Source organism: Acaromyces ingoldii (assembly GCF_003144295.1).
Source record: "Acaromyces ingoldii strain MCA 4198 unplaced genomic scaffold FA10scaffold_1, whole genome shotgun sequence".
NCBI lineage: Eukaryota > Fungi > Basidiomycota > Exobasidiomycetes > Exobasidiales > Cryptobasidiaceae > Acaromyces > Acaromyces ingoldii.
In genome coordinates, this window is record NW_020290247.1 from 2,649,651 (window position 1) to 2,667,389 (window position 17,739).

At 57.6% G+C, this 17,739-nt stretch overlaps 8 protein-coding genes across 8 annotated transcripts; 3 read left to right on the forward strand and 5 right to left on the reverse strand.

The window, feature by feature from the left end:
* Positions 1-45: 45 nt before the first annotated feature.
* Positions 46-1,560, reverse strand: FA10DRAFT_237190 (hypothetical protein). Its single transcript, XM_025519099.1, has 3 exons — positions 966-1,560; positions 250-903; positions 46-188 (listed from the first exon to the last, which is right to left on the reverse strand). The coding sequence occupies exons 1-3, from the start codon at positions 1,461-1,463 to the stop codon at positions 174-176; spliced, it is 1,167 nt and encodes a 388-aa protein (XP_025380854.1). The 5' UTR covers positions 1,464-1,560; the 3' UTR covers positions 46-173.
* Positions 1,561-2,050: 490 nt separating this feature from the next.
* FA10DRAFT_264279 (asparaginyl-tRNA synthetase) lies at positions 2,051-4,223 on the forward strand. The gene is made up of 4 exons (XM_025520587.1): positions 2,051-2,196; positions 2,271-2,623; positions 2,691-3,422; positions 3,508-4,223. Exons 1-4 carry the CDS (start codon positions 2,112-2,114, stop codon positions 4,084-4,086), a joined length of 1,749 nt encoding a protein of 582 aa, XP_025380855.1. The 5' UTR covers positions 2,051-2,111; the 3' UTR covers positions 4,087-4,223.
* FA10DRAFT_264280 (hypothetical protein) lies at positions 4,144-5,369 on the reverse strand. Its single transcript, XM_025520588.1, has 4 exons — positions 5,109-5,369; positions 4,920-5,045; positions 4,654-4,842; positions 4,144-4,586 (listed from the first exon to the last, which is right to left on the reverse strand). Exons 1-4 carry the CDS (start codon positions 5,235-5,237, stop codon positions 4,356-4,358), a joined length of 675 nt encoding a protein of 224 aa, XP_025380856.1. The 5' UTR covers positions 5,238-5,369; the 3' UTR covers positions 4,144-4,355.
* A 118-nt stretch (positions 5,370-5,487) lies between these two features.
* Positions 5,488-7,137, forward strand: FA10DRAFT_264282 (alkaline phytoceramidase). The gene is made up of 7 exons (XM_025520589.1): positions 5,488-5,690; positions 5,761-5,810; positions 5,900-5,993; positions 6,053-6,149; positions 6,218-6,329; positions 6,398-6,597; positions 6,672-7,137. The coding sequence occupies exons 1-7, from the start codon at positions 5,621-5,623 to the stop codon at positions 6,997-6,999; spliced, it is 951 nt and encodes a 316-aa protein (XP_025380857.1). The 5' UTR covers positions 5,488-5,620; the 3' UTR covers positions 7,000-7,137.
* A 44-nt stretch (positions 7,138-7,181) lies between these two features.
* Positions 7,182-9,870, reverse strand: FA10DRAFT_28299 (cyclin-domain-containing protein). Its single transcript, XM_025523807.1, has 2 exons — positions 9,697-9,870; positions 7,182-9,548 (listed from the first exon to the last, which is right to left on the reverse strand). Exon 2 carries the CDS (start codon positions 9,465-9,467, stop codon positions 7,365-7,367), a length of 2,103 nt encoding a protein of 700 aa, XP_025380858.1. The 5' UTR covers positions 9,468-9,548; positions 9,697-9,870; the 3' UTR covers positions 7,182-7,364.
* Positions 9,871-10,366: 496 nt separating this feature from the next.
* FA10DRAFT_247958 (alpha/beta-hydrolase) lies at positions 10,367-12,275 on the reverse strand. Its single transcript, XM_025519475.1, has 2 exons — positions 11,020-12,275; positions 10,367-10,961 (listed from the first exon to the last, which is right to left on the reverse strand). Exons 1-2 carry the CDS (start codon positions 12,218-12,220, stop codon positions 10,465-10,467), a joined length of 1,698 nt encoding a protein of 565 aa, XP_025380859.1. The 5' UTR covers positions 12,221-12,275; the 3' UTR covers positions 10,367-10,464.
* Positions 12,276-13,447: 1,172 nt separating this feature from the next.
* On the forward strand, positions 13,448-15,772 carry FA10DRAFT_264287 (hypothetical protein). The gene has a single exon (XM_025520590.1). It carries the CDS (start codon positions 13,870-13,872, stop codon positions 15,595-15,597), a length of 1,728 nt encoding a protein of 575 aa, XP_025380860.1. The 5' UTR covers positions 13,448-13,869; the 3' UTR covers positions 15,598-15,772.
* A 45-nt stretch (positions 15,773-15,817) lies between these two features.
* FA10DRAFT_290815 (hypothetical protein) lies at positions 15,818-16,523 on the reverse strand (the record flags this gene model as incomplete). The annotated part of the gene is made up of 5 exons (XM_025524350.1): positions 16,354-16,523; positions 16,207-16,292; positions 16,099-16,120; positions 15,924-15,972; positions 15,818-15,851 (listed from the first exon to the last, which is right to left on the reverse strand). Exons 1-5 carry the CDS (start codon positions 16,502-16,504, stop codon positions 15,818-15,820), a joined length of 342 nt encoding a protein of 113 aa, XP_025380861.1. The 5' UTR covers positions 16,505-16,523.
* Between the last annotated feature and the right edge of the window lie 1,216 nt (positions 16,524-17,739).

Genomic DNA, 17,739 nt, shown 5'->3' on the forward strand with positions numbered 1-17,739 from the left:
TTCCTACCTCTCTCATGTCACCGTTGTCACACGCTTTTTGGTAGTCACTGCTTTCCCTTATACGATAGTACACACGAGTCTCGCGGCGCAGCTTTGTATAGACGATGCATTCTGGCATCTCCCCGTCTGTTCTTTTGCTGCCCGATACAGATACATTGATTGTTGAATTTTCATCAGAACCTCTTGGCCTGTAGTAGTTTGGAGGTGTGAGCAGAAGAGACGGCAGAAAGAAAGTTGGCGGGCACTCACATCGAGTTTCCTCTTGCGCTGATAAAAGACAAAGACTGCGCCTCCGATGACGGCCACGACGGCGGCCCACTTGATCAGGGTCCAGAGGAGGGAAAAGAAGCCAAAGACGAGGCGCGAAAAGAAGCCTGGCCCGCTCGATTCGCGCGCCATTTCTCCCTGGTAGCTCTGCCCCGCCGCAGGCGAGGGCTTGGTGTCGCTCCCTCCTCGTCCCGTGCCTGCAAAGAAGCCAGCGAGGCCTCCGAGCTTCTTCTTTTTGGAGGCGGCGGCGGCGCCAAAGTGCGTCTCGCGCTCAGCAGCAAGCTCGGCCTTGCTGCGGGGCTTGTAGACAATGTGGCTGCTGCTGACTGAGATGATGTCGTGATTGTCCGACACATCGCCCGTCATGGCGCTCAGTCCAATGTACGGGTTGGCCGGCATGGAGATGTTGTCGGCGCGGAGCTTAAAGCACGTCTCCCACGTCTCCCACTCTTCGGTGTGCAGGGCAAGCTCGAGAAAGACGTCCTTGACATAAGTCAAACGGAACTTGGACGCCACCTTGGTCCGCCGAATGTCGATGCTGCAGCCGGCCAGCTCCTGGTTGGCGCCGTCCTTGCCCGTGTGGAACGACTCGACGCCGTTGAGGTTGGTGAGCATGACGCGGGGAAACGTGTATGGCTGGGTAGCCTCGAGTAGTTAGTCACTTCTATTCGTCCGTCCAGCTAGCTTGAGCAACTCACATGTCTGGCATTGGCAAAGGTGTCGAACATGATGCCCAGGCCGGTGTAGTAGTCCTTTGAGCCAAAGATCGGGCCTGGTTGCGCCCGCTCTTCCGTCAGCCAAAAGGCAAAGCCGTCACCCGAAGGATGATGGCCGCTTGCTCGCCCATCGACGCCAAATTCGACAATGATCTCAAAATTGGGCACCGAGATGGGCAGCCTGGTCCAGAGCCAGCCGGCCTGCGAGGGCCGGTCCTGGGTCAGGCGAATGTAGCGTGTCGTGTCGACGATGGCATCACCACCAAAGTCCCAGAACTTGTTCTGCAGGTCCGAGTCGACATAGGGTGCGTAAATGCTGTGCGTGCGCAGGGGCACAATGGCATCGCTCTTGAGGAACCGGTTCTGGGCGGCTACTTGGGCCAGCGTCGGCTCGACCACAAGTGCCAGGAGCTGCAGTAGCGAGGCAGCCACCAGAAGCAGTGGCAGCCTCGAGACGCCTGCGCTCGAAAACAGCACCATCTTCCTGGGTTAAACTGTCCCCTTTTGAGGTGGTCTGGTCGTCCCCACGAGAAAGAGAGGAAAGATGGAGATGAGGAATGAGTTTAGAAGGTTGTCCTAGCCTTTTTTCCTTTTCTGTTTTAGAGCTGCCAGCCAGCTAAAATACGAAAAGAGGCAACAGGAGGGGCCGATCCGAATACAAAATGTTTAGCCTTCATTAATCGTGGCACTTTTCTGTTCAAAGCGTTCCCACTTGGCCCTGTGCGTCCTGGCTTAGCCAGCCAGGCCGGCCAGCCCGCTCGGCACGAGCATGAATCGAAGGAGATCAAGGCCCGGCAACAGGGCCTTGAAAGCTTGTCCAAATCACTTCCATGCTCACTTCGGACGACTGCTATGTCCACAACGATGCCCACGTCCAAGCCTTCTCCCTTCTCATCTATTGTGAGTCAGGTCTCAGGTCTCGGCGCTCGTGACTCCACGCAGTGATCTGTTGCTGCTGCCGCCTGGCTCGGTGAATTAGACTAATTAGTCTACTGGGGGCGGGCGAAAAGTAAAGAAAATAAAAAAAAGGCCCAAGCTCTAATACTCAGGCTTCTTCTTTTTTTCCTATCTTCCTCGCATCGTTGTCCTTCTCAGCACCTTCCAAAGACGAGGAGAAAGAGAGTGAGCATGTCTTCCATCAAGGACTCGCTGCACCATGCTGTGGAGAGCCTCCACATCTCCGGCGGAAGCGGCGGCCAAAAGGGCCCGCAAGGTGAGTCATGGGAGCGTGCATGGGGCAATAACCGCTCCTCTTTGCATCTACATTCACTGACCGCGACTGTGCAGTCTACGTCGACGAGGCAAAGGGGTCAGACACGACCGGAAAGGGGACAAAGGAAGCCCCCTATGCCACGACGGTGGGTGCGATGCTGGCGCTGGGAAGCGAGATCTCGCTCTTTGTCAAAAAGTCAGGCGCCGAGGGGGACAAGGAAGAGGGAGGCGCCGATGCCGATGGCTATGCACCCATCTCCGGTGCCGGTCTGAAGAGGGCAAAGAAGGGCCTGGAGGCTGCGCAGAAGAAGAAGAAGAAGCAGGAAGAGGCTAGCTCCAAGACCCAAGACGCAGAGGAGACGGACGCAAAGAAGCTCGAGGAGAGCAAGAGCATTGTCCTCGAAGAGCCAAAGGGCGATTACCAAAAGGTGAGATGAGCGGCCCACTCACCCGCCTTTAAACCTCCGATGGGCTAACGCCGATGAGCACCACCAGATCAAGATCCGCCAGGGCATTGAGACGCGAGACAAGCCGGTCAAGGTGCAGGGCTGGGTTCACCGACTGCGATCGCAAAAGGGCCTCATGTTCATCGTCCTCCGAGACGGCACCGGGTTCTTGCAGTGTGTTCTGACGGGCAAGAACGTGCAGACGTTTGATGCCCTTACATTGACGCTCGAGAGCACCGTCGAGATCAAGGGAACAATCAAGGCCCTGCCCGAGGGCAAGTCGGCCCCGGACAACCACGAGCTCGTGGCCGACTGGTGGCGATGCGTGGGCAAGGCACCCGGCGGAGAGGACGCATTCACCAACAAGGTCAGCGAGGGTGCCGACCCGTCCATTCTCGCCGACTCCCGCCACCTTGTCCTCCGTGGCGAGACGGCCTCGGCTGTGCTCAAGGTGCGCGCTGCTGTCCTGAGCGCGTTCCGGGAAGAGTATGCGAGCATGAACATGCTCGAGGTGACGCCGCCGTGCATGGTCCAGACGCAGGTCGAGGGTGGCAGCACACTCTTTGCATTCGACTACTACGGACAAAAGGCCTACCTGACGCAGAGCAGCCAGCTGTACCTTGAGACGTGCCTTCCTTCGCTGGGCGACGTCTTCTGCGTCCAAGAGAGCTTCCGTGCCGAGAAGAGCCACACGCGACGCCACCTCAGCGAGTACACCCACCTCGAGGCCGAGCTGGGCTTCCTCGACTTTGACGAGCTCCTCGCCCACCTCGAGCAGCTGGTGAGTCCCATCTTTGAGCCCAACTTAATGTGCCCTGAGACAAACGAAGCTGACGACCCCCCCTTTTCGGCGGTACCGCGCACAGATCTGCGGCACCATCGATCGCGTCCTGGCCAACGAGGCATCGGCAGCGCTCCTGCAGCAGCTCAACCCGTCGTTCCAGAAGCCAACGCGGCCGTTCCGGCGGATGGACTACCGCGATGCCATTGCCTGGCTCAAGGAGCACGACGTCAAGACGGACGAGGGCAAGGACCACGAAGTGGGCGACGACATTGCCGAGGCGGCCGAGCGCAAGATGACCGACGAGCTCAACGTGCCCATCTTCCTCATCAAGTTCCCCCGCGAGATCAAGGCCTTCTACATGAAGCGTTGTCCCGGCGACGAGCGATTCACCGAGTCCGTCGACGTCCTCATGCCGGGCGTGGGCGAGATTGTGGGCGGGAGCATGAGGATGAGCGACTCAAAGGAGCTCTTTGACGCATACAAGCACGAGGGTATGGACCCCTCGCCCTACTACTGGTACACTGACCAGCGCAAATACGGCACGTGCGAACACGGAGGGTACGGCCTGGGCGTCGAGCGCTTCCTGGCGTGGATGACGAACCGGTGGACGGTGCGGGAATGCTCGCTCTATCCCCGGTGGACTGGCCGATGCACGCCGTGATTTTGTCACGCTAAGCGTGCCGGGATCGGACAGAGCGACAGAGACCACTGGGAGAAAGATGCTTAATAGAGGTGGCGCATTTGTCTGAAAGTGAAAGAAACACGACTGAGAAATGAATGAATGGTACACGAAACGGCAAGACAAGAACGGCGAAAGGACGGATCAGTGGTGTGAATGTGAGTGTGTGAGTGTTGTGAGTGTGTGTATGGGAAATGAATGCTGCAGAAGAAGGAGGACGAGAAGGAGAAGAAGGGGGAAAGAGAGAAAAATCACATGTCCATGTCCATGTTGGTGGTGTTGCTGCCGGGCTGCTTTGACGAGGCAGGACCGCTGCTGTTGGCGGCGGCCAGCTGCGAGGCAAAGAGCGTCATTGGCTTGCCCTTGAGGTGGTGCTTCTTCTTGGCCAGGTTCAGCTTCGAGGTGCAGGGCGACAGCATGTTGTCGGTGGGCGAGTAGAAGTTGGAGGCAGCAGCAGCTCGAGCGGCCAAGGGCGCCGTGGCCTATTGGGTGTAAGAAAGGAGATGAGTTCAAGTGTTTCTGAGTGACTGTGATTGAGTGGTTACTCACCCGTCGGTGGCCCTCTTCCTCGGTGAGGCTCGTGACGAGGCCGTCAGCTGCGCGGCGCTTGAGCACTAAAAGACTTCGCACCGACCGGCTCGGCTCGCCGTCTTCGGAGACGACCTGGTCGACACACATTGTCCGTGCCGGCAGCGCATCGGGCGTCGTCAGTAGCCGCTGGTGCACCTGGCGCCGAGTCTGATTCGCCGTTGCAGAAGCACATTTGTGTGTAAGAAGGTGACAAGCGAGAAAAAGGACAGATTGGCAAGACTCACGCCGGTGCTCTGAAATTTGCCTCGCAGGCCTTGGGCGCCAACTGTGACGTCGCCGGTGGGCATCGTGAAGACGACGTTGGGCGCAAAAAGGGCAAAGGATGTCTCGGCAGGCTGCAGAGCGTAGAGCTGTGCAGGCGGACTCGAATGTCAGTTGTATTTCTACCTAGGAGAGGAGGAGGGAACGCGAACCTCGGATAGAGCCTTGAGGATCTCGACCTCGTCAGGCTGGGGCCCTCGCTCGGGCAGGACGAGCGAGTGGTCTGGCGTGAGACCTGCCGCGTTGAGCTTAGTGTTGGAAGGGTGGGCGAAGGCGGACATTGTGAGCTATTCGAGCGAGCAGGAGGCTGGCAGGCTGGCTGGCAGGCTGGTCTTGTCTATCCGCGGGAAGGAGTGGAGTGGAGAGGAGAAGTCTGGTGAGAGGTAGGCGTCCGCGTGTGACAAAAGTCTCTTGAGAGGCGCAAAGTGTTGTTCCAGAATCTAACACCTCCCTCCGCGTCGATACACGTGGGCGTCTTTGCTTTTCATTCCATTTTATGCAGGAGAAAGAAGCGCACGCACGTACGCTCGCACGCGCGCGCGCCCGCCGCACAGACTTCCTCAGTTCTGAAAACGACCAAGCTCAGACGAAACACAGACGTGGAATCGCTTGACCTTGACCGGCAGTGGTGAAGGGATCGGATAGATAGGGCAGCAACTAGAGTATGACGAGCATCGACCGCAGGACTGTGCCATCGGGCTATTGGGGAGAGGTGACCTCGAGCCTCATCTGGTGTGAGTCTTTGTCAAGGCGCCCCGGTGTCGCGCGACTGCCGACTGACTTGTCCGCCGGCGATGTGCACAGGCGAGGAGAAGTACCAATGGAGCAAATACGTAGCAGAGCCAGTCAACACTGTGAGCGGGTTCTTCGGTGTGGAGAGAGAGAGAGCGTGCCCTTTTGCTGGCTACTGACCGCCAGACGCTCGCTTGCTCGCTCCTCGCAGTTTACGAATGTCTTCTTCTTCCTCCTGGCCATCTATGGCGCAAAGAAGACCTTTGACGAGCGCCTTCCCCTGCGCTTCTTTCTCGTCAATCTTGGTGGGCCTCTCTTACTTCATTTCCGAGCTTCCTTTTCGCTGAATGAATTTACGGCAAAGGCATCGCGGGCATCGGCGTCGGCTCCTTTCTCTTCCATGCCACGCTCAAGTACGAGGCCCAGCTGCTCGACGAGCTGCCGATGATCTACACCTCGGCGTGCGTGTACTCTCCACTCTTTCTATCTTTCTTCTTCTTCTTGAGCGTCTCACACTTCTTCCAAAAAGTCTGCTCACCTACTGCGTCCTCGAGACGACGCCTGGGTACGGCAAGCCGCGCTTCCGTATCCTCCTCCCCACCGTCCTCATTCTCGCCGTCACATTCATTACTGTCGGCTACGTGAGTCTGCTTTTTTCGATCAAACACTTCCCTTCCGATCGCTGACTACGTGTCTGTCCTCGCTCCAGCTATACCTCGGCAACCCCATCTTCCACCAGGCGGCCTACGCCACGATCCAGCTCGTCTCCACGTTGCGCAACCTCGATCTCCTCTACAGTTCCCGCTCTCCGCTCCTCGCCTCCCCCGCCGGACGCGCAACACGCGACCAGATCCAGCGGACCCTTGGCGTCGGCTCCGTCCTCTTCCTCGGCGCCTTTGGCATCTGGAAGTGAGAGCTCCATGCGCCCGTTGCTATGCATACAGAAAGGCTGACCATGTTGTGATGATTTGCCAACACACCAGCATCGACAACATCTACTGCGCCCACCTGCGCGACATTCGCAAGAAGCACGGCTTTCCCCTCTCGCTCCTCACCCAGGGCCACGGCTGGTGGCACATCGGCACGGGCATGGGCGCCTACCTCATCCTCGTCGCCTCGGAGCTTCTCGTCCTCTCCATCAAGGAGTCGCCCGAAAACTTTGAGCTCGTAAACGCCTGGCCCTCGCTGCACTTTTTCGTGCCCCACGTCAAGCGCATCCGGCAGTTTGACGCCAAGCGCGACCTCAAGGGCAGGAAGCCGAGAAAGAGCCTCACCGCCCCCAGCAACGGGCAGGTCCGCAAGGACGACTGAGGTCAATTCTACACTTCATGCTCCTCTGCATTCCTGCTGCTCCCGCTGTCGTCAATCAGTCGCCAATGCAACATTGTAATCAGTCACTTGCGCACCTGCGATTGTACATCGTAGAGAGAGAGAGAGAAAGAGAGAGGATACTGTAGGCTGTATGTGTGTGTGTCTGAGAGGGAGAGAGAGAGAGACATGAAGGATCTGATCTGATGTGTGTGTGAACGTGACGAGAGGTTTGCAAAAGGCCCTTTGGAGATGAAGAAGGGACTGACAAGAGCAGGGGGAGAAAGAGAAGAGGAGAGAGCGGCGAGAGCGTCCCTTGGCCGTTCCACAGACGCTTGTGCTCGCCAGCGGACATTGATGGGAAGCCCTCAATTCATCCCAACGTCGCCTTGCCCGTCAGTTGAGGCTGGCCGTGAGATGTCCATCTCGCTGCCACCCCTCTCGCTCCTGCTCACGACTGCTGCGGCGCCCCGGTCTGGATGCTGTGATGCCGATTGCTGCTGCTGCTGCTGCTGCTGCTGCTGCCGCGGTGACGCCACAAACGTGCTCGGCGTGGCCGCCGCCGCATCAGAGAGAGCAGCAGGCGGAGGGGACCCGCCCCCGTACACGAGGAGCTGGTCGGCGTACCTCTGCATCTCCTCGAGCGGAATGACGAGGCTAAAGTCGTTGAGGAGCAGAAATTGGAGCTCGAGCTGGTTGAGTTCGTGCACTGGCAGACCGCCGACCTTGGCATACCGCGAGTTTGTGTAAAAGACGTCTGAAAAAAACTTGCTGGCAACCGTGACGCCAGCAATGACGAGTCGGTGGACATTGTAGCTGTCGATGGCGAACCCGCGCATGCCGGGATATGGCTCCTCGTCATCGTCATCCTCGCCGTTGCTGTTCGCCATAGGAGCAGCCGAAGCAGCAGCAGATGCAGCAACAGCATCGTTGCCCTGTCGCCCATCTCCCCGTTTCCCTTCCTCTGCTCCCGTGAGACCGGCGCCGGAAGTGGCCGCCGGAGCAGCTGCGCTCTTTCCCCCCGCGCCCATCTTGCTCATCCGGTCAAAGTAGATGATCAGGCTCAAGAATACCTCGTTGGTCGTGGGACAGTACTTGAGGATACGCAGGAGGTAGCTCTCGATGCTGATGCTCGGCACGTTTCTGGCATGGAAGCAGAGCGTAGAGCTCGGCGTCGAGAGCGCAGACATGGCCGCCGTCGTCGGTGGCTTCCTCTTTGCCGATGAGGATGAGCTCGAGGCGAGCGAGTCGCCCGAGTGCGAGGCTGAGAGGCTGTCGTCGTGGGACAAGGACCGCGAGACGTTGTTCATGGCTGCCTCGGGAGCCATGCTGACGTCCTTGGACCGGCTGCTTCGATGTTTCCGATCGGCACCCGATCCTGATGCGTTGGAGGCGCCTGCCTTTGGCCGCAGCTGATCGTTGGCGGTAGAGACCTGATGCAAAAGGGTCGCCAGGACCTTGAGCAAGTCTTGGGGTGGGTAGTTGGCCAGATCTAACCGGGGTCTTCGTTCACTCGGCCCCGACGGTAAAGGCGCAGCCTGGTTCCCGCCGGCCGTGGTGGTGGTAGGATGTGAGTTTGCAGGCGAAGCCTGGTCCGCCCTGCTCGATGACGCGGGCATCATCGTCGACGAGGACGACGATGAGGAGAGGGCATGCTTGCCTGCATGCACCCAGCTGTCGCTTCCCGTGGTTGCCGGGCCCGAGTCCATGCCCACTGCTCCGTCGGCGACCTTTGACCCGCCCGGGCTTGTCCTCCTCGACTTGGACGCGGGCTCCATGAGCACGCCGTTTGTTCGCCCCCACGCCTCATTTGCAAACGGTTGTTGGTGTGAGCTGCTGCTGTGGTGGAGATGGCTATGCTGGTGGGGTTGTTGTTGTTGTTGTTGTTGTTGTTGTTGTTGGTGGTGGTGGTGTTGGTGGCTGCTGCCATGGCCATGGTGATGGTGGCCGAACTGGGGCCCGGACGCCATTGATGACGCAGACGAGGACGCAGCCGACGAGGTGGAAGAGGAAGGGTGCAGCCCGGACTGATGGTCGTAGATCATATCGCTTGGCCCTGCCCCGCGCGCCTTTTCGGAAGCGCGGCCAGGGGAAGAAAAGTGTTGGAGGAGCGGCGCGGCGTGGATGGCCGGTTGCTGATGGTCCGGCGGCGACGTGTTTCCGCTCGAGAGCTGAGGTCGAGACGAGCCCGACGAGGAGGAATAGGTGGAGCTGTTGGACGAGTAGTCGATCGGCGAGGCCTGCTGCTGTGATGCTCCCGCCTTTTGCTGTTGTTGTAGAGGAGCGGGTGGCGCAGGCTGAAAGGGTGGTCTTGATGAAGTCGGAGAGTGGAAGCCGCCGCCACTGCTACTGCTGCTGCTGCTCCTGCTGCTCCTTCCAATGCCAACGCCCCCGACAGCACCACTGGTGCTACTGCTGCCTCTATTGTCGTCGTAAGGGTTGTGGGAAGGATGTTGCAGGCTGCTCGACATGAGTGAGGGGGGAGGAACGTGCTGCGCCTCTCCAAAGTCGTCGGCCGTGGTCTTCCGTTTGAATCTGGAGGTGCTCGGACCGAAGGAGAGAACAGAGAGCAGAAGGAGGGATGGAGCGCAAGTCACACAACGAGGGGCGAGGGAGAAAAGAGGTACGGGGTAGAGCGTCCTACAGTGAGCTGGGGTGAGGCAGACACCGGCTAAGGAAGGCAGGTGGCCGAAAGCTCACCTTTGCTGCTACGACCTCAGCCTAAGAGAAGGAGGCCGCGTGTGCGCGTGCGTCAAGATCTAGGACGTGGGCAGAGTCTCTAGAATGGTCGAACAAGCTGCGTCGCCTTCGCCTCTTTGTCGATGTGGCCGAAGCGTCGACCGTCTGAGCCAATGCGTTTCCGAGGCGGCGGGTGGTGAGTAGACGGAAAAAAAATAAAAAAAGCGCAAATAAAATAGAGACCGTCCGTCTGTCCGCCTCGCTGCTGCTGGGGGGGGGGCCAAGAGAAGGAACGTGCGCTTGACAGGGTCTGGCAGTGCAGCGTAGCAACGCAATATTCTGCGTCCTCTTTCTCTCCTTTTCCACTTCAAAAGGTTGAGCGGGCCGCCCAAAAGGTCGCTTCGCTGATGACAATGTAGCAGTCGTGGCTTGCGGAGGACGAGGTCGATCGATGCTAGCTTTGTGTCCTATACCAGATAGAGAAAAAAAAATAAAGCCAAGGCGACAGCGAGAGGCAGGGGAGCTGAAACGGAAAATAAAAGACTGAAAAAGCTCGGAAGCAGCACGCACGCACGCGGGCTGAGAGAGCGCGAGAAAAAAAGTCGCCAAATTGTCATCATCAGCCGAGGCTCTCATTGGGTGATGGCCTCCCAGGCCACTTGTCACCACGCGCTGCTCGCGTTCCTCCAAGCACGACATCAGACTGCTGCTATGGTATTCAGTATGCTAACTAATTATTGCAGACAGAGGAGGTGTGACAGTCTATGACTAGAGCCAGTCTATGCTTTACTAGATGCCGCTCGGCACCGAGACGTTGCTGTTGCCGTCGGCCTCACCCCGGAGTAGCTTGGCAACGAGGCCATCAAATGCCTTCGGATTGTCAAGGTAGACGTGGTGGCCCGAGTGGGGCACGACGAAAGTGTTGGCCGCGCGGTTGCCCCGCTTGGCGAGCTTCTCGACACAGGCCTCGCCACCCTTGACGTCCATCCAGTCGTATTCACCATAGATGAAACTCGTGGGAACCGTGATTGGCTCGATCCGACGCACCATTGGCCACCTCGCAAAGGCGCCAGGTGCCAGCAGATGTGCGAGCGCGTATTCAGAGGAGCCCCGGGCCGAAAAGATGCCGTGGCAGTATGCGTGCAGCGCCTTGAGATCCTCGTCTGGCAGCGCTCCAAATCTCCGAGAGGTATATCGGCCGGTCATCATGGGACCGAGGAAGAGGCTCCCTCGAACGATGCCAAAGGGAGAAAAGTTCTGCTCCCACAGCCAGGAGACGACAGCGCCTTAGTAGAGAAGAAGGTCAGCATTCATGCATTGTGCTCGTCCTAGCAGTCCACTCACGAGTCTTGCTGCCCCATCGCGGCGGATCCGGTGTCTTTTGCGTCGAGCCCTTGTCCTTTCCGTTGCTCCCAGCCTCACTGGCCCTTCTTTGCATTGTCTTGGCGTCCCTCTCCGCTTGCCTTTCTGACGCTGGCACATGGTCTTGCTGCGCCTGATTGATCTCGGCTTCTTCTGCCCCCGCCGCGGGCAATGACTTGTTGGCTTCAACGGTGCCATTGCCTTTTGATCTAAAAGTGTCTTCTGCCTTCTCATTCGGATTCTCGCCGATGCCCGCGGGCGACACGAGGATGAGCCGGTTGACACGCTGCGGGTAGCGGAGCGTGTAGGCCAATGAGAGGTAACCACCGAGGCTGTGGCCGACCAGCGTCATCTTTTCGACACCCATGGTCTTCCTCCAGTCCTCGAGGGCGCCGACAAAGAAGTTTTCCGTCGTCTCGACGCGCGACTCCATCGTCTTCTGCGCGGCGTGAGGGATATGAAAGGGGACACGAGCGCTCCTTCCCATACCGAGCCAGTCGAGCGCATACAGCCGCGATTGAGGGTGCGCAGCCAGGCTGGCCAGGTTCTGGAAGAAAAAGGCCGTGCCTGCGCCGTAGCCGTGGAGCAGCACCACTTTTTCTTCGTCGTGATCGGCTTGGATCTCTTGGCGCGTTCGCGGTGTGCCGATCTCGACCATGTTGACGAGGCGCGGTGAGGACCGCTGAAAGAGCCAGGACCCTACTCCAGATGCAGTGAGCGCAGACGACGACGACGACGAAGGGCCGATGTCGACCAGGCGAATGCTGCCCACCTTGCCATCGAGGGGGTTCACCGACGTGCCGACCGTCGCGCGCTGGTCTTCTTCACCCGCCTTTGACGAGACAGGCGAGGAGAAAGAGGAAGAGACGGACCGAAGGGCCTTGTCGAGATCTTCATTGGGCGCGTTGTTGAGCGTTGCCCCGTCAAAGTAGCCGGTTCGCTTGTAGAGATGCAGCTCGGCGGCCGCCGCCTCCGTCTTCTTGATCCAGGCCTGGAACGAGTCCTTCCACGTCTTGGGAATGTCGCTAGGGACCCAGTTGGGATTGGCACCTGCGATGCTCGAGGATGAGGACGATGACGATGACGTCGGGTAAGGGATCTGAGACGGCGAATCTGGCAGCGAGGAGGTGGACGAGCGTGTTTGGGTGGCGCTCCCCGAGGGGGCTGCCTGTGCAACGGTCATTCTGGTGGTGGAGGTCAAGCTTCGTCTGTACGCTCGAAGGAGAGGAAAAGAGCCAAAGGATCTACGCATGCGACGAGAAGAGTGCCTTTCGCGTGCGAGCCGATTCTACGATCCTTTATATCGCTCTTCGTTATCGGCGTCAGCTTACCGATGCTGATCACCCAGCAGCGCTCAGTCGAATCCACTTTTCGGACGGGACTCGGAAGTGGAATGTGGAGACATTTCTCCGCGGATTTAGACCATAGCTGCCAGGGTCAGACAGGACGACAGATCGATCTCGTCGTCACAAGCACAAGATGCTTCATCAGAGAAGCGTCACCACGTTGGATGGAGCTCAGCTGAATGCTAGCCACGCTATGTCCTATTCGTTCAAAAAGTTGTCGTTGGAAGAGTTATAGTCTGATTTGCTACACCGCAGCTAGTCGTCTCTGGACACTTCGCTCGTCTGCACCCGCTCCTTCTCCCATCCGAGATGCTTCTCTTGGATATGCGAGATGATGAGATCGAAGCAGAGGTTTGCTTTTTGACATGCGAGAAAGGCTTCTCCCGTCAGCCCGCTCATCCGGACTTGTTCGTAGTATCCTCTCAAGTAGTGTCCGGTGCTCCGATGCCAAGGTACCTGTTTTTACTTGATGTCCCATGCTGAGCATTACCAGCAGGACCTGCTGATGACAATATCGGGGTAAGGACGGCACCGCTTCATTTGCCACTTGAGCGACTACTACTCGTCCGCGAGGAACCCGCAGCGGGAATGGTACGGATACTCCCGTCTTCCTCGACGAATGACGAGCAACCGCCTCACTTCGGCAATCTCGCCGCGTCTCTGACATGGGGCTAAGACTGGAAATCGTCTAATGCCTATCCGACACTGCTCCTGTTACTGTAACTGCTCGAGACCGTTCGGTCAGGAGACATGAGAAACAGTTGAGGAGATGACTTCGGGATTCCGGGTCTGCTCCTGTCTTTTTTTTTGTTTTCCTTTGCGGGAAGGTGCCTCCGAGAATTTAAACTCAAGTGAACAATTACCTCAATGTCGTTACAATTTCACGTTAATGAGCTGTCGTGACACAGGAACCGAGAAACAGGACAGAGCTCGGGCCTTGTGCCTTTCTCGCTCCTGGACATCGGGCACAGTTTTACGCTCTTCCTTTGGTGGAAATAGCAACACCATATAACTGCTTCATTACTGCTACAACTACTCTACTACAGCTATTATTACAAGGGCCACTACATACGATTAACAATCTTGATGTGGAACATTTGAGTCAAATTGGCGTTCCTCAGGCAATGCAAAGCTACATCAGGCCAGGCCAAGGCAACTCCTCCTCCCTTTCCCCATCGTCCTCCGACCCATCCAGAGCACATCGATAGGTGCCTCTTCTGCAGTTCACGACACCGACCTGATTAGATCACTGCCAAGTCCGCCGCTTGCATCACTTCCGACACCTACGATCTCTTCGTCTCCTGACCACTCTTGCTGCCTGCCGTCGGGGATTGAAAGGAGGGAAGAAAAAGCCACACGATCTGCACGCCCTTCCCCTCTTTCTTTGCGTGCCATCCTGCCTCTGGGTGTTGGAAATTTCTTGGCCTCCCTAGCCTGCACTTCGACTTTGCTTTGCAACCACCAAAGCAGGTAGATCATCCAAGCCATGTCGAGTTCTTGCAGCTCGCAGGCCACTGCGACTTTCTTCTCTACGAGCACCGGCTTCGTCACGGGCACGAGTGTGACGACCGAGTACACGACAGTCAGCGCTGCAAGCGGCTTGCTTGGCGGTGTGCAGTCCAGCGTCCGAACAGTGACCACAACTTCGACGACGACGGAGCTTGTGCCCACCTCGACGGCTTACCAGACCCAATGCACCACGGAGCAGAATGGCGGCTCGACCTCGCCCACTTCGACGCCCACTTCCGCCGCTACCTCTACGGCTCAGACGTCGCTCTCGACAATCTCTGCCTCGCAAAATGCCAACGGCGAATCAGTGGCACCCAGCGTCGTCGTTGTGACTGTCGGGGGTGGTAATCAGACTGCCTACGCCACCGTTACGCCTTCTTCCACGCCCACATCTACATCAAGCGCTAGCAACAGTGGCAGCGGGGGCGGCACGAACACGGGCGCAATCGCTGGTGGCGTCGTGGGGGGCGTTGTTGGCCTGGTCCTGCTTGCACTCCTGGGCTGGTTCCTACTCCGAAAGAGCCGCCGGGACTCGAGGAACCTCGATGACTTTTTCAAGGACCCGACCTACGGTCGAAGGACGGGTGGCAACGATGAAGACGATGGTCGGCCAGCGGGTGGAGCGATGGCAGCAGATGATCCCTACGACACGGCACCCCCGCAGAGCGAATACGGAGGCGGTGGTGGTATGTCAGAGTACGGTGGTCGGAGAGCCTCAAACCAGTTGCAATTCCACAATTTTAATGAGCAACCTGGCAATGGCGGCGGTGCGCCTCCGCACTGGAATGCAGCAGCAAAAAGCGCCGCTCCTGCTGGTGCCGCTGCTGCTGCTAGCCTTGCTTCGCCCACGACGACTGAAAGGGCCCCGGGGAATGCAGGCTGGGGCGCACACGGACTTCGCGATTCTCAGGGTCAAGGCGTGCTGGGCAGAGCGGGAAGCGCCACGAGCCAGCGTTCGCAACCGGAGCTCATCAAGGCCTCATCGCGCCCGGCATCCATGGCCGGCGGTCCTCCTACGTCGAGGCCAAATTCGCCTCCTGCGATGGTGCGCAACTCCTCCTCTTCCCCCATGACTTCACCACGCCGCCAGACAGTGGAGATCGGTGCGACATCGTCGGCACCCAATACATTCTCGCGTGGCTCGACAAGGCATCACAGCCTCAATGGCGCCAGTGCCGGCTCCAACGTTGCTTCGTCGCCAGACCGGCCGCAAAGCATCTCGGGTATAGAGCGTCGGCAGTCGCCACCCTTGTCGGCTGCGGACTACCCGCCATCGCGATACAGCCACCTGGACAGCATGTGGCGCACACCTGAAGAAGCAGCCGCCAAGTCGAACCAGAGCACACCCACCTCGCTCGGCCCTGCGACGCCCGCCAATGGGGCCGCAGGCATCCTCGCACCCCCTCCCATCACTTTGGATCAGGAGCCGCACAAGCAGCTTGAGCAGGCCTCTTTGGTCACTGACGACGACGATGACGAGGCACAACACTGGCTCAAGCCAGAGACCGCCGCATCTGCTGCTGCCATTGAGGCGTACCACAAGACAATGGTGCAGACGATGTCGCAAAAGAGGCTTCCGTCAAAGACCGCGAAACAATTCGAGGACGAAGACGAAGCCCACGGCATCGCCCTGGCCAACAAACTATGGGGAAACGAAGCCAGGAGACTCGTCTTGACAAACGCCCAGCCCGTTGCGACGCCATGATGTGCGCGCGGCTTCATCACTCTTTTCAAAAGTTTCTCCTCTCTCTCTCTTCTTTAGATAGATACCAAGATGATTCAATTGCTTCTTTCCCTCCTGCTGGTGCTTGTCATGTCGACACTTGTTACATAGCTTCAAATGATCTCTACTGATTGGGGAATTCACGCATTGCGATGATCTCTTGACTTATTTATCTATCGAGAGTCGACGACGACAATTTGTCTCAAGACAGGGCGCAGAAGTCGCCCGCCTCGCAGCTGCATTAAATCAGCCAGAGTAATTTGAGCGGACCCAGATTGGTTGTGCAAAAGGGTAGATAAATGACTGACCTAACGCTCCTGTAGTCTCCAGTGACGTCGTGGCATTGGCCGGGCTGAGCTTGCAGGTCAAGAGAATCACCGGTACAGTTATCACGGGGACTGTGTAAGGCGACGCAATCTATCAGAGACGGCTCAAGGAAGTCAGCAGGAGTATGCAGAGCAGAAATCAAGAGCAATCGCTCACAGTTGCTCGCCAAGCCATGAATCTGGATGTGAAGAGAGTTTCTGAGCACACAAGAGCCTATGAGGGGACGAAGAGGGACGCGAGAAACGTCTCAGGGTGATTACTCACGACAAAGCTTGCAATCTTGGTAGTCAGACAAGAGGTGTTGGACTGTTGACCCCGCACCTCGCACTTGCCGCGTGTAGAGTTCGTTGCTGTAGGTTAATGAGTAGAGGCAGGCATGGAGAACTCAATGGCGCTGTGGGCGCTACCCACCAATTCCGCGGCAGCCTGGCTGGTCGAAGACCTGCACTTGGACGGCAGGAAGGATGATTGTACCGCCTTGAGGTGCGGCACTGATGAAAGGGGAAAGGAGGCCGACGAGGGCGAAGAGGGCGAGATTGACCATGGTTTGTGCGGAGACCATTTCGCAGAAAAGAAAGGGGGGAACGAATTGTTTTCTAGAATTGTCTCTGTGGTCCGCTTCTCTGTACTTTATAGCCTGCATGTCGTCTTCTTTTCCCTTTCATGACCGCCTGGTCTATCCGGCATTGCACGATCATCTCTCAGAGCGACCTCGTCATGCAAAATGACGGGTGAAATGATTGGAAAACTTCTTCGGCTCTTGCTTTACTAGGGCTGTGCTCCTTGGCTCAATGCTGCTCCTCATATGACTAACGAGCGTTGGCGGTCTAATCAATGTGACAGCCTGCGCACTTTGGCAGCTACGTCCTAGTGCAACCCGGTCGTGCTCTGCAACTAGAGATTCGAGGTGTGAGCGGAGTGGCATGAGCAAGAGTCTGACTAGCGTCTTCCACTGACGTCTTCTACCGTATTTCACTCACTTCATGTGTTCCACATCGGGCTTCGTATTGATGCAGGTTTTCGGGCTAGCAGATACGTAATCTATAGAACCCTGACAGCGACCACTGAAAGCCGTCTGCTCGAGACACTCAGAAGCATTGAAAAAGTTAGGCGGTGAGCAAAAGAGGTTCTGTAGCCACCTTTGAGGCATTGCCCTCTCTCTCACAGCTAGGTGCATTGCCCTGGATGCGGAAACTCTTGATCAATGCACAACTCGTCACGGAACAAGTGTCGGGTACCGAGTGAACGACTTTTGCACCTGTGAGAGGTTAGAGATACCCCAAATTTAGACAGACTACGTCCGCTACTCAAACAAACGCCTGTGCAGTTGGTGCCAGTGTACGCCTTGAGCTGGACGCGAGAGGGCAGATCTTGAGGCAGGCACTGGACGCAGAGGAGGAATAAGGCGAGGACGCAAACGTGCTTGACCAGCATCTTCATAATGTCCGGATGACGCGACCGAGTAGGGGAAGAGGTGGTTCTCAGAATTGACGCGGGGCGGAGCTTAGCAGGAAGGGCGCTTTATACCTTTTGCACAACTGTCCAGAGTGGCATTGTCAATGAGGTGATCACACCAAGGGGCTCAGGTTGTCAAGGCAGAAATGTCCGAGAGAGGCATTGCCAGTAAAGTACCCACACCTCAAGGCTGTGTCTCTTGTTTTGCTGCACCGCACTACACCGAGCTGGCATTCTGAGCCAGTCAACTCTGTGTGTGACTACCGATATCTATGTGGCATACTCAAGTTTTCGTCCTCTCATGCGTGCGTCAGTTGCTTTTATTCTCATCTTCATCCACGT